Here is a 14,672-nt window from a genome sequence, read left to right as displayed (position 1 = left end):
TCTTATTCACAGATTGTTCAGTCAGCAGCCTTTCATTTAGCTCACGATGACAACTGCTGAAGATGTAACAGGTAAGGTGACACATTCAATGTCCTCACTCTCCATGCCAGTTATTTACTTAGATTTGTCTTAAATTTCAGGGAGGAAAAGAAATGGGCACTCTGAAAATGCACACAGCCTCCCCCAGCTTGTGCAAGGAGAGCCTGGGTGTGAAAGTACCCAGAGAGTTCCAGCACATACACTGATTTTTATTCTCATTCACAGTAGGAAAGCCCCTTTCTGAAGTACCTGCTTCCATCTCTGAACATGTCTTCTTCCAGATGTCCCTGTCTGCTTCCAGGTCTTACACGGAATGCAACATTCTCAGTTTGCCAAATGTCAAGGCAGGAAGTAGCTGCGGAGGGCCACATTTTTAGGGCTGCTCTAAATTCAAGAGGCACATGGTCATGGAGCTGCTGGAGGCTGGGCTTCTGAAATACTGCCTCTGTTGTCACCACCCACACTTCCTGCTGAGAACCTAAGGTCTTTTTTTTTTTTTTTCCTTTTGCCTTTATTACTTCCAAGCTCTAGTTCTTGGCTGAGATAAACTGTAGTCCCCAAATGCTGTGACTTAATGAGGGGAAATTACTTAAATTGACTTAATGTACAAATTTGCCAGGGAAAGTGATTCTGATAAGGATAATTACAACCACATCTTAGTGTAAATCACAGCAAATGTCTACCATGTGAACAGCTGCGGTGTCCCTGTTGCTCACCATGACCTCTGTTCTCTGGGGTTCACGACCAGCTAATGAATGAATGTGGAAGTAGGATGAGAAGACTGATTATAATGATCTGACCTCTGGATGGAAGATGTGGGGCAGGTTTGGTCCCAGGATTGTTTAGCAAGTGGTGTTGGCAGTCATGGTTTTTACCATGTCTGTGAGTCAGTGATCGGCCTTGGCTCTCACCTTTACCCTCGAAGTCGCCATATCTGGCTATGCCATTGGCTCACCCTTTCCTGAACAGGCCATCTGCTTGCTCATTCCCATGTCTTCAGCCTGTTGGCCTGAGTTCCTCCTTCCTTTCTTCTCAGTGAGACCCAATCCTAGTCCTCACTGAGATGTGGCTTAGGTATCGCTCAGAGGCACCGGTCCTAACCACCCAGGCCACGCTCACTACCCGCTAGGGGTTCCCACTGCAATCTCTGCTCATACTTGTGTTTGGTAAATAGGAAATGAGCCCTTACCAAATCCTAGGCACATGGGGTCCTGAGATAAATCTGACATACTGAAGGATCTGAGAGTCAAGCAGAGGAGAAAGTCAAGTGAAAAAAATCACAACCCCTCTGATGCAGTGAGAAATTCACCAAGAAAGGAGAGCACAGGAGTCTGTGGAAGTCAAGGGAAATCTAGAGAGTTCCAGAGACAGGGGCTCCTCAGCATAGTCACAGAGGATGAATAGAAGTTATCCAAGTGAAAAGGAGGAGAAAGTCAGTTTCCTGGAGGGAACATTAAACATGGAATGGTTATCAATGGTTTGTCCTCCATTTTCTCAACTTCTTGAAGGTAGTGTTTGGTTTCATCTATTTTTCATCCTTATTAGGCATACATTAGATGCTCAAAAATATTTGGGAGATGAATGAATGAGTCATTAATCCAGAGAATGTTAATTCTGCTCTTTGGCCATCTGGGCTCTGAACAGTGCTAAGGAACTCACTGAATAATGAGAAAAATGTAACCAGAAATAATGGATCTTTCTTAGCTATCTATTGCTATTTATGCCAAAAATTAGTGGCTTAAAGCTACAGTTATTTATTATTTCTTGTAATTTTGGGACTCAATTGGGTGGGTCTTCTGTTCTATGGGATCTCATACAGCTGCACTCAACTGGAGGGTCCCTTGGATTGGGCTCAGCTGGGACAGTGGAGATCCTGGGCCTCTCACTTCACATGGTCCTCCATCCTCAAGGAGCTGGATTGAGCTTGCCCACACAGTGACATTACCATCTAAAAGGGAAATCTCTGGAGCACATTGATTATGCTCTTTTGCTTGGGTAACCTTTTTTGCTGTATCCATGGCCAAAGAAACATGTGTGGCCAAATCTAGAGACGATGTGGCAGTGGATTACCCATGGGTAGCAATACCAGGAGGCATGACTTACCAAGGCCACTGATGTTACAGTCCACTTCAGGGATGGCAGGAGTCAGGATGCAACAGTGAAAGGGGTTGATATCTACATGTGGTACCCACATGTAGGGAAACAGTCTTCATTTAGAGGCAGGGAGGGCCTGTAAATAGTGAAGGGAGCATTGGTCTTGGCTGACCTTGGAGCTGGAAGACGGGTTTGGACCCTGTAAGATGAACCCAACAAACACTTGCTTCACAGGTCATTCCCAGCAACCTAGGCAATAATATGAAAGCATTGTCTCAGACTCAGAGAGACCAGCGTTCCCAGGCAGGAGGCTGCTGGGTCAGCACCACGGACAGCTCCACGCCTGCAATTCCCTCTCCCCTTCAGGCATGTGCCCCCGGGCATCGGGCATCGCTTGCCCAGTGCCTGAAGAATTTCGTCTGTAGCCTGTACTCATGTTTGCCCTGGGTTCTGTCCTGTCATGATTTATATGACTTGAGCTGAGGTTTACTTAAGAATAAGAGGAACCCCAAATAAGGGCAGCTCAAGGAAGAGAAGCCCTGACTGTCAGAAGCAAGGTCGGAGGTGGAAGCTCGGGGCTGCTGGGCGGCTCTGCTCCATGAGGTCCTCGGGGCCCTTCCAGCTCACTGCCCACACCCTCAGGTGTGGCCTTTGATGTCACGTTCAGGTGGGGGACAATACTCCTGTCACCGACTCTACATTTGATTCATTCCTCCAAAGAGACAATTTTTTCTGGTGCCTACCATGTGCTATCTATCGAGAGACTGAAAGGTATTGGATGTGTGGGATCAAGTGTCAGCACTTCCTGGATTCTGAAGAGAGGAGGAAGAGAAATTTCCCCCAAATGTCTGTGAGGAGAAGGAGCTGAGATGCGTCATCTTGGGAATGGCTGGTTTGGGTAGGGGTGGGGTTTGCATCATGTAAAATGAGTCAAATGATATTTACTTCAGACAGAAGCATACAAAGAAGAAGACTCCCCCTGTTTTCCTCTCACGTCCCAATGAAGTTTCTCGTGGGGGCCTGCTCACCAACTACGGTGGAGGTGGCTGCTGGACGCTTCCGTTTTGTTTCCTATGGCTGCTGTCAGATGCCACCACAAACCCAGTGGCTTAGCAGGGAGTAGCGTGGTGGTCACCAGGGGCTGGTTGGTGGAAGGAGTGAAGCTTCGGTTACACAGGGTGAGTTAGTTCTGGAGCTCTAATGAGCGGCCTGGGGGTACAATTAGCAACACTGCAGCTTGGATTGTGGTAACCATTCCACAAAGTACATTTAAAGCAAAACATCAGGTCATCCTCTCTAAACTTTTGTCAATTATATTTTAATAAAAATAGAAAAAATATAAAAATATTGGGAAATCTGGGTGTTTTTGTCTTCTTTTTATGGGTTTTCCATACATATGAAAGTATTTTAAAATGAAAAGTTAGAAAATAAAAATTAATAAGAAGGATACACACACACATCTTCTCTCAGTGGTTTGGAGCAACACAAATTATTTTATGGTTCTGAAGAGGTGCTGGCTGGGCTTCAGTCCTCCTCAAGGCTTAGAAGGCCTGGCTTCCTTGCCTTTCCATTCTGTAGAGGCTGCTTGCAATCCTCCTCTCATGACCCTTCCTCCACCTCCTGGGCCAGCAGTCCAGGGTCTGCGAATCTCTCCCCCACTCTGGTGTCACATCACCTTCTCTGACTTGGACCCTTCTACCTCCCTCTTATAAGGACCCTCGTAATGACATTGGGTTTGCCCGGATGATTCATGCTAATGTCCCAACTCTAGATCCTTTGCTTAATCATATAGGCAAAGTTTCTATGCCACATAAGACAAAATATTTGCAGCTTCTGGAGATTTTCCCTGGACATCTTTGGGTGGCCATTGTTCTGCCTATCACACTACATTTTCATTCATTTATTTATTCAACCAGTATTTATTGTGCACCAACAATGAGCTAGGTACCATGTAGGCTGGGTACAGTGTAGAGTCAGACAAGGCTCCTGATGCCCTGGGGCTGTTCCCCACGTTTCTAAGTAGGCCAAGAACAGGTGGATGCCACGATACTATGAGAGGAAAGCTTCACATGCTTAACACACAGGCACAGGTACACTCATTCACCCACAGAAGTGCATTTTAACAAGTGTCCTTGTTAATGTAAGTGTTACAAAATGAGTGTCCTTTTCTCAACGGGAGGACTTTAGGAAAACACATCTCACTTTCAGTCTCATTAAACAATAGAAAGCAAGGAGATATTTGATCCACTAAATCCTCTGCTTCTCAAGATAATCTCGGCTCCCCAGTTGCTGTGGGGACAGTTGGTACTCTAGCCAGGACTGCAAGAGCAGAGGCCAATCCCTACTGCTGGAAGCCAAATCTGGACAATTGCTGGCTGTGTCCTGTGCTACTTGCTTGCTAGAGATCGACTGGGTAATCATATCACTTTCCTGGACTGACCAATGACTACCAGTTAGGCACTATTTTGAGTGACTGCTTTCCAATGTTACGTTATGTATAGTTTCCCAAACTGAAAGACCTGCTGGGATTGTGGATCATAGGTTCTCTTGTCACCTCGTTGCCAGAGGTCCAGTGTTTTGAGTCCCTCTAGGGTCTGCACTACATGAATGAGACTGAACCATGGATGTCCATCTGTCTGGAGATACTCTTTGCAAGACTTTCATTTCTATCCAACAGCATGTCTTTCTTACTTCTTGCTGTTTCTATTAACAGAAACTTCTTTAACTTTTTTACTTCTCCTCTAAAAATGGAAGACAATTTTCTAGCTCAAAATTTTTTAATTGAGTGAGGCATGTATTTAAAACTGTGTATTCGTAGTCACCCCTTATCTGAGTTTTGTTTCCTGCACTTTCACTTTCTGTGTTTTCAGTTTCTCATGATCAACCACAGTCCAAAAATATTAAATGGACAATTCCAGAAATAAGTATAGGTTTCAAGTTGCTTGCCTTTCTGAGGAGCATGAAGGAATCTCACACCATGCTGCTGTGTCTCACCTGGAACGTGAACCATCCTTTGTCTGTGCTATTGAATGCTCTGTGTGCTATCCACTGTCAGTCACCTAGTAGTCCTCAGTCATCAGATCCGTGGTCCTGTGTCACAGCCCCGTGCTCAAATAACTTAATAATGGCACCAAAGTGCAAGAGTCACATTGCTGACAATTTGGATATGCCAAAGAGAAGTCATAAAGCCCTTCCTTTAAATGAAAAGGGCAAAGCACTTAACTTGATAATGAAGGGAGAAAAATCATATGCTGAGGTTGCTAAGTTCTATGGTAAGAACCAGTCTTCCATCTGTGAATTGTGAAGAAGGAGAATTCATGCTAGCATTCCGTTTACCTCCAACTGCCAAAGTTACAGCCACAGTGCATGATAAGAGCTTAGCTAAGGTGAGAAGGCATTGAATTTGTGTGTGTATGTATAGGAAAAAAACAGTATAAAGGATTCAGCACCCACGCAGTAAATAGGATTTAGTATCATCTGTGGCTTCAGGCATCCCCCATCCTCACTGGAGAAGGGGGGAACCACTATTTTATTCTTTATATGTTGGCTGATTCAATTTCTTAATATTTTAATGATAAATTTTGTGCCTGTGCTTATGATAGATATCAGTCTGTAGTTTTACCTCCTCATACTGTTTTCTTTTTGGTCTGATTTAGGCATCAGGTTTGTGCTAGTTTTACAAAATGAGTTAGGAAGTATTTCACCCTTTTGTATTATCTGGAACAGATTGTAGAATTAGTATGATTTCTTCCTTCAGTATTTGGAAAGATTTTCCAGTAAAAAATTTGGACCTGGAATTTTATTTGTTGGAAAATTTTAGCTATGAATTCAGTTTCTTCAAATGGATACAGGACTATTCAGATGGTTACAATTTACTGTTGTTATTTGGAGTGTTCTACAAATGTCAATTAGATCAAGCTCTTTCATAGTGTTGCTTGAATCTTCTGTACCCTTGCTATTTCCTACTAGTTCTATTGATCACAAAGAGAGACCACTGGCATCTTCAAGAATTTTGGTTTAGTTTTTCTTTCTGTTCTATCTTCTTTTGTTTTGTGTATTTTGAAATTTGCTTTGAAGTAGATGCACAAAGTTTTTATGTCTTTTTGGTACATTGACCCATTTCTAGCCATGTCATTTCCCTCTTTTTTTTTTTTTTTACTGGCAATTCCCCTTGTTCCAAAGTCTACTTTTTCTAAACTCATGCACTCATGTTGTCTGTTTTTTATTCATGTTTGCATACTACATATTTTCTTACTCTTACTTTTACCCTATCTACAAGGAATTTAATGTGGGCTTATCAGAAAGAGCCTAGAGATGGGTCTTTTAAAAATTAAAACTGGATTAATAGTTAATTTTTCAGCATTTAAACAACATTGAAATATTGTTGTAATATCATCGGGTCAACATGGTTTCTAATGAGAAATTTGCAGTCTTACAAATCATTTTGTCACTATATATAATGTGCTGATTTTTACCTTCTTGATATTTTTCCCTTTACACTGACTTTTCATCAGCATGATTCTAATGTGGCTGAGGATAATTTTCTTTGAATTTATTCTCTTTATAGTTCACTGACCTTCTAGAATCGTTAAATTTCTGTCATTCACCACATTTGGATAGTTTTCATTTATTTATTTAAATATACTTGTATATTGTTTTTCTGCATCAATCACTTTCTCTAGCTGTTCCAGGATTTCAATGACATAATTATGTTAGGCATTCTGATATTGCTCCACAAGTCCCTGCAGCTCTGATAATTTCACTCTTTTTTCCCTGTCACTTGGATTGAATAATTTCTATTGGTCTATTTTACAAGTTTGCTGACCCTTTCTCTATCATCTCCATTCTTCAATTGATGCCCATGAAGTTGATTTTTAATCACAGTTATTATATTTTCAATTCTAAATTTTGCATTTTTAGGTAAGTTTTTATTTATTTGATGAGAACTTCTAATTTTTTTTCATTAATTTTCAGAGTATTTTCCCTCACTTCATAGAACATGGTTACAATAGTTACTTTAAAGTTCTATTGTGTCTGGATCATTTTAGGGTTGACACCTATTGATAATTGATGAGATTATGAGACTTGGTGAGATTTTCCTAGATTTTCATATGTCTAGTAATTTTGGGTTATATTTTGGACATTTTGAGTGTTATAGGTGAGGTACTGTTAAAACCTTCTGGACAACTTTATTTTAAAGCAGACAACTTGGTTATGCTGGTTATGTTTAGACTGAAAGTTTCATCCACATTCCGTGCACTGTGGTTCCAACTTTAGTTTAATTTTGAAAGTATTTGCAGTGTTATTTGGGTCTACTCTGCATGTGTACCACCTGGGGGGGTCCAGAACTGTGAAACTGTCTATGTTGTATATTGACTCTCAAAGCTTTTGATATACTGCTTCCAGTGATTTTTTGCTTGTGGACTTTAGGGATGAACCCAGGATTTTGTGTATAGATTGAGGTTCTCCATTTATCCTCTCCTCACCACGATTTTCCCTACACTTTCCATTTCCCAGTTGTCTCTTCTGATTTTTTTTGGCTGGACAAGTCAAAGTTTGGTTCTCCTCATTGTGCTGGGGGGAAGCATCAATAGGAAAAAAAGAGAGAAAAATAACTGGCATTCTCCATACTGATCCACAGAGGTCCATTTTTCCACTTCCTCTTACAGAGAGAAGGAATTTTCTTTAGGTGCATATGTGTCACCTCTGCTGCCACCACACTAGCAATTTAGCCTCAGGGTCCATACTTTTCTTCCATACATTCACCTCTTGGCTTACTCTGGACAGGGACAGAGGAAGGTTTCTCTTGGAGCATCTTCTGTCCCTGCCCATTGTGCAGTTCTTGGCAGTGGCCTGTCCTGGAGGGCAAACCAGGGAACATGGGAGGGGAAATGCAGTAAGCTCAGGCCATGACACCTGTTCTTTGGTTTTGATCTCCCTCCTCCTGTAGGTTGCTACAGTTTATTTCAGAGTCATCCTGTTTGCATTAGGATTCTGTCCAGTGTTTTTATTACAACAAGTGAGAGAAATGGGCAGGGTGTGCTTACTCCAGCTCAGCCAGAACCGGTAGCTGAAAGACTTATTCAGCCAACCTGAAAGGAGGAAATGCCAGCCTCCATGGTTTGGATATAGGGAATAGGTAAAACAGAAAGACAAGGACCTAATCCTTAACACTTGGGCAGGAAATAGGAAAGGGGGCCCATCAATTTGACTAGAGATTCTTTTGGGGTCTGTGCATGAACACAGGGTGCTGTAAATGTTTGGTGCCTTTCAGCAAAGCACCAGAGCCGGTGGAGTGAAGCACACAGAAATGTCTATTTCTCTGACTCATCACTTCACATTATCTTTCAGTGTCTACAAACAACTTTATATAAGTAAGATTCACAGCAGTGGATACTAGATCATGAGCAAGGCTTATTGAGATGTGCCTTTGATTTAATATCAAATGGAAAGACTGGAAGGTAAGAGAAAGGTGATTGCAGTTGTACCTTATGTATTTTGTGACTGAAATTGGATAAACAATAGATAAGAAATGGACATACTTGTATGAAAATTAAAGTGGTCGTGTTAGGGAGAATGAAACACATGAGATGATGTGTGTCTCACTGTTTTATTTTAAAAATTCTTACTGTGGCTCTACTAGCTTTTCAAATGTAATAAAATGCAAGAAAAGTTTCTGTCTTCTCACCTTATATTATTTTATTTTGGTCATTTATTTGGGAAGGCTTTTCTGTTTCTCACCTGTCACCCCAACAGTTCTTGCTACGTTCCTATATCACCGTCCCCTCCCAAGTACCGAGGGCACCTTACTAAGTAACCCTTTGATTCCACCTTCTTGGTCAGACATGAGCTTGTGCAGGTGAGGGCAGTGTATTTTCTTGTGTACCCAGCTTCTGTGCTTCGCCCGTGCCTGGTTCGTGGTAGGTAACTAATAATATTCATTGACTATGAACCAAGCCTCCAAGTGGAAGACAGCCGGCTAAAGTCAAGACTTCCAATCAGCCCTTTACTTGGCCCTGTTTGGTCTCACATGCTTTTTGCACCTGCACTTCTCTTCCTCTCCACATCAACAGACACTGCCCACGTTGTCCAGCCACACCAAAGCGGAAGGCATGGCGCTTTAAGTCTGCAGTCAGCTGAAGGAGAGGACCAGATGCGGGAATACTCCATGGGAAGGAAGCTCAGGACTCAGGTTTTGGCTAGCACTTCCTTTGTCATGAATGGTCAGAGGAGACTGACAGGCTTGGTGGTCCTGCTGGGCCCAGAGCCTTTCCTCTCTGGTCCCAGACAGTCTGTACCACCCTAAAACCAAACCTATGGGTCTAATTCAAGAATATTGCCATTTAGCAAACTTGTCATTTGCACTGTGGTTCATTTTGGAGGTGAGCATACGGAGTTAACCAAATCGCAAGGCCGTCGTGACAAGGGTGGGCTGCAGGTCGTTCCAGCCACACGACCCCGGCGTGTTGGAAGGGCACTCAAGCACGTCTACTCCAAACGGTTTTTCTAAAACCACCGCCTAGCTTTTCTTAACAGCAGGCGAGTCTCCAGCCCGTCTTTGTTGGGCACTGGGAGGGCTGGGGAGCTCGCCATCTTCCAAGGCAGCTTGCTACATCTTCAGGTGACTCCTTTTAGTCATGGCCAACACGGGCACGGGGCTGAGGCTCTGGCTCCTGCCCCTGAAGAGGGTGCCATCCGTCAGTCACTGTGTTCTTTCCCATCAGGTGAGGTCCAGGCTCAGAGTCACTCTCAATGCTGTGCTTCACCTGAACAGCGTTGAACTGGCAGTCCCCGCCCCAGTTACTAGAAAGTGCTTTCTTATAGCTGCCTCTCTAGGCCTTCTTCACATTGATCTTTATGCCTCTGTAACAATGCCAACTGAAGACAGCCGCAGACCCGGCAGCCTTGAGCGCAGGGCAACACAGCCTGGGAAAGGCAGAGGCTTCAGGCTGGTGCGTTCGTTGGGGCTAGGCACTCCTAAATCTGCGGGCCACAGGCAGAGCCGAAGGTTGGCAACAAGACCAAAGCCAAGGATCACCAAGGCTCCAGGGTCCAGGAAGAGGGCAGGGCCAGGCTACTTGTGGGAGCTGGGACTAGAACCTCAACTGTGACTCAATACCGAAGAGTCCTTTGTCAGAACGAATCTTTTTCTTTTGAGATGTGATTTCCATACTATTATCCCCATTTTCAAAACTGGGCTAAGTCAGGAAGAAGGCAGGCCACCAAGTTGTGAGAAGAAGGTTGAGTCTACAAAAGCATGAGACGCTTTCAAGAGTCTGAGGGATCCAGCTGTGAATAAGTGGAGCCAGCGAGGTTAGCACAGGCTGACTGTTGTCACGTAAGACTTGCACGGCTGCAGCCGGTTCCGAGCCCTCCAGGTGTGGAAGGCTGGGTTTCCTGAATGGTGGGACTTCACCTAGACAACTCTGTTTTTGACACCGTTGTCCAGCGTGGCTGAGGAATCTGGTTCCGGCCCTCCGTTCGCCTTCTCAGCCAGAGCCGAGTCCCCTTTCTCCTCTGGTGGACTTGCCTTGTTTCTCTTGGCAAATTCCTGGCTGATTTCTGCGTGGGTTCTGTTTTTGGTCTCAGGTAGAACAAAATAGAAGTAGAGGGCACCTGCCATACATATTGTGGCAAAGACCAGGAAACAGTAGGCGTCCAGACTTCTCTGTGGAAAGGCAGAGGGAAAAATCAGATAAGCAATCAGAAAGCTAACTGGCTGTAAAACCATCTCTGGGAGGATGTTCTGTTTTATGACCCCACTCAAACATCAGTACTCCTGGGTAAAAGACCACGCAGCGATGCCGGCTCTGTCAGACAAGGGGCTGTCTGCTTGCTGTGTTTGCAAATGAAGTGAGAATAAACTAGCCTCGTGCCCTGGTCAAGATGAGGAAATGTCAGGTTTTATTTACTTTCTGCAAATTAGGCATTTAAAAATGAGTCATCATGAAAGCAAAATGTAATGCTGAATATTATCTTAAATTTATATTTGCTGCTAATCACATTCTCTCTTCTCTTCTGCTATGCACAGGAGACATGGATAAGCCATACATGAAATGCCTCAGATCATAAGAAAAATATGAATCACAGTTTAGGCCAAGAAAATACAATTTTTTTCCTAACATGCAAAAGATGTAGCACACTGTCAGATATGCTGACAGTTTTGCTCAAATAGGAGAGGCTAGGAATGAGAAATCTTGGAGGCAGCCACTGTGTCATGTCCTAACTACGGCTTGGGCTAGAGCTTGAGTTCTGCAGTGACATGGTTGCCCCTGTGGCTCCTGGCCTTGCTTCTCGGATGGACCCAGTAAATGTTTGTGGGATGAAAGACAGATTCCGGGTGTCAGGGCTCTGACTCTTCCATGCAACACGTACCTACGGATCTAAAGGAAGGTGACACTGTTTTAGAAGGACGCTTCGCAGAAAACAATGTCCAGATTTTAGTCCATTTTGTGTAGTTCTTTGATTTGAAAAACACTTCGTTGGAGCACAGCGTAATGTGTAAGATCTTGACCTCTAACTTGCTTCCCAGGTCCACCAGAACAAAAGGTCTGACCCTTCCCCTCAGTTCCCATGGCTGTTAAATGATGATAATAGTGTTGGGTATGGCAGCACACGCCTGCAATCTCAGTGACTTGGGAGGCTGAGGCAGGAGGATTGCAAGTTTGAGGCCAGCCAGTAATTCTCACTCTTCTATTAAAAACCCACCTCGATATCTTAAATCTTTCTGGGTCAAGCCAAAATCCTTACAATGGCCCCCATGACTGCCAACCCTGAGCCTCCTCCCTCTCTGACCTCACTCTCCTCGCTCTCTGCTCCAGCTACCTGGCCCTCGTGATTTTCTGTACACATCAGGATCTTTGCACATGCTGGCCCTCTTCTTGGAATAATCTTTTAGACAGCTGCTCGTCCTGCTTTCTGGCTTTCCTTTCATCTCACCTTAAAGGTCCATCCGACTCCCATTTCTAAAGGGCCTCCCAGCTTGGATTCACTGTTCTGGAGGCACTCAACCCTGCATGGCACTGTCGTAGGCAATCACCTGTCCACAGCTCTCTCCCCACACGGGGCAAGCTACCTGAGGGCAGCATCGTTGTCCCAGGGCCCACGGGTGGTCGATAACCTAGTCGACTCTCAACAGACATTCACCGAACTCATGAATGCTCTGAGATTCAGAGAGGCTCTCAGAGAGGGGCCACTCGTGAGCCGTGTGAGGCCTCCCTGCCGCCTACAGAGCTCTCCCCTCTTCCGTTTCCGACTCCTGATGGGCATCGCCCAGGCTATCCCGTTCTGCAGAATTCAGCTAGGAACCCATGACCGTGGCAGCCATGCGGGGAAGGAAAGGACCCTGCCCCTCCTGCAGGAGCCTCACGGGCTAGAGGCCCGGCTCTGGTCTGAGCGCACCCCCAGAACTCACGTGTTGGCCCTTGAACCCCAGTGTGATCATGGCAAGAGGAGGGGGCTGTCAGCCTGAGAGTAATCCAGGAGGGAGGGATCGGGGTCTCCAGAGGGGACGCAGGGAACTAGGACCTTTCGGCCCTCCCACCTTCCTCCATGTGATGATGCAGCAAAGGAGCACCATCTGGGTAGCAGTGTCCCCCTTGAGACACTTAATCTGATGGTGGCTTGATCTTGGACTTCCAGCCTCCAAAACTGTGAGAAACATGATTCTTTCTTTATAAATAACCCAGACTGTAGCTGTAACCCAGACAAAATGCTACAGCACAGATGGCTAAGACAACCTGCTCCTGGCCTTAGAGGACACGGGGCCTTTGGCAGACATGTGCTCGCCACCTCTCCTACACTGCCCACAACATCAGAGCCGCAATCCTAAATGCCAGCTCTGCAGCTCCATAATAAGAGGCATGGGTAAGGGGGTGTCGTGAGCTGGCCCAGGGGGAGAGGAAGGAATGAGGCCAGTGACGTAGGCGTTTACTCCACCTGGCTACGGAGCCGCTCTTTGGCATCATGGCCAGGCCTAGTTAGTTCCTTGTTACAGATGAGGAAACCTCGGTGGAGCGAGGCTGTGCTACTCACCCAGGGTGGCCCTGTAGGAAGTGGCAGGGCTGGGAGCGCAGCTCACCCACGCCCTCCCTGAGCTGCACTGCCTCTTGTCAGGGTTGGGCTGGGAGCAGGGGGTGAGGCAGGTGAAGGAGCAGCAAAGGCCTGTGACGGCTTGCTGTGCAGGGCCTTGCTGGCCCCCTGGCTGTCCTCCCAACCTGGGGGTGCAGGTGCTGTCCTATAGATGGGGATGCTAAGAGTTGAAGATATGGGTCCAGGATAATTTTTGGGGGGGGTGAGAGGGGTGCTATGCAGGACAATTAAGATTTGAATCTGGCAGTCTGACCCAGAGCCTGTGTTTGCCACACTGTGCTCACTGCGGGAAGACAAGCAGAGACCTGGCTACAGCCAAGCAAAGGAACAGAAGACCTTTAGCTCCTGCAATCCTGGGTTGAAACGGAAGGTCAGGGCCAGGGCTGAGCAGGGACAGGAAGGACCAGATGGACAGAAGGAGCAAGATTAGACAGGGGGCTGTCCCCAGAGCTTCCTGGCTAGGAGCTGGAAGCCACCAGTTTTGGCAGATGAAGGACATTTATTGGTGTCTAGCTGCTAGAAATGATTTTGTGCCCACCATCAGGCACCAGCCCGGTGCTGCTGCGAGCAGGACTGTGTACTATCTGAGAAGGGAGGCGCACTTCTAAGCACTCCCGTGAGCCGGCAATATCCCAGGCGTTCCACCCCTCCATCCCCAAAGCCACGCTGGAAATAGCTGTTTTCATTTCCTTTTTACAGAAGATGAAATTGCGGGTTACAGGGTGCTGAGACGTGTCCAGGGGCGCGGAGGAATGAGCGCGGAGCTGAGGCTCAGGGTCGGCCTGGCCGGCGGCTCTCGCCCTCTGCAGGTTCTGTCCCGCCTCCCTCCCTGGTGTCCGTGGGCGGAGCAGCGAAAGGGCGTGAACCCCACTGCCCCTGTGAAGCAGGGCTCTGGCTCCTTCTCTCACAGGTGACAATATGGAGACGAGACAGGGCAACGTGTCTGAGGTGGCCAGCTGTGAGGGCTGCATCTGGATTCCAACTAGGGTGGGCCACCAGAAGCCACCGTCTTGCTTCTGCACCTGCCTGTCCTGTGCCTGCACATTCAGCAACGGTGGCCAGGCAGGGACCCGTGCAAAGGACGTGTGTGCCACTCCCTTCCCGCCCCCTTCTTTTGGACTCCGAAGGGACTCAGCAGCCTGCATGTGCCCAGTGGCTTCAGAGCGAGTCAGCTTCTCCCGGGCCACTGTTGGGAGGGAGGGTCTGTCCAGTGTCCCCAGCAAGTGGTTTTTAGACAGCACTTCTGGAGTGGGAAGGACCCTGCCTCTCCACCACCAGACCTTGATTCTAGATCTGCCTCCCCAAATAGTCAACCCATCATGGGACCCTGGGAAGCTCCCCCTCTCTTGGGCCGTCTGCTGCCCAAGAGCACGTGGACACAATCGCATTCGAGGATTTCTGTAAATGCACCTTCACAATTTAGAAAGCTTAACCCAGCCAGAAGCAAT

General features: G+C 46.3%; 1 protein-coding gene across 6 annotated transcripts in view; it reads right to left on the bottom strand.

Moving 5' to 3' along the window:
• Nucleotides 1-8,729: 8,729 nt before the first annotated feature.
• SLC2A9 (solute carrier family 2 member 9) overlaps nucleotides 8,730-14,672 on the bottom strand; it is a 182,701-nt gene continuing 176,758 nt past the window's right edge. For 5 of the 6 annotated variants that reach the window (XM_079153876.1, XM_079153877.1, XM_079153878.1 and 2 more), the window contains one exon: nucleotides 8,730-10,801. In XM_079153876.1, the coding sequence (XP_079010002.1) occupies nucleotides 10,550-10,801 (252 nt within the window). In that variant the 3' untranslated portion in view covers nucleotides 8,730-10,549. The remainder of the gene's footprint in view (nucleotides 10,802-14,672) is intronic. The other variant, XM_079153880.1, reaches the window with a different exon arrangement.

Source organism: Sciurus vulgaris (genome assembly GCF_902686455.1).
Source record: "Sciurus vulgaris genome assembly, chromosome: 9".
NCBI lineage: Eukaryota > Metazoa > Chordata > Mammalia > Rodentia > Sciuridae > Sciurus > Sciurus vulgaris.
The sequence above is the reverse complement of the archived record's forward strand: the minus strand, read 5'-3'. Positions and strand labels throughout refer to the sequence as shown.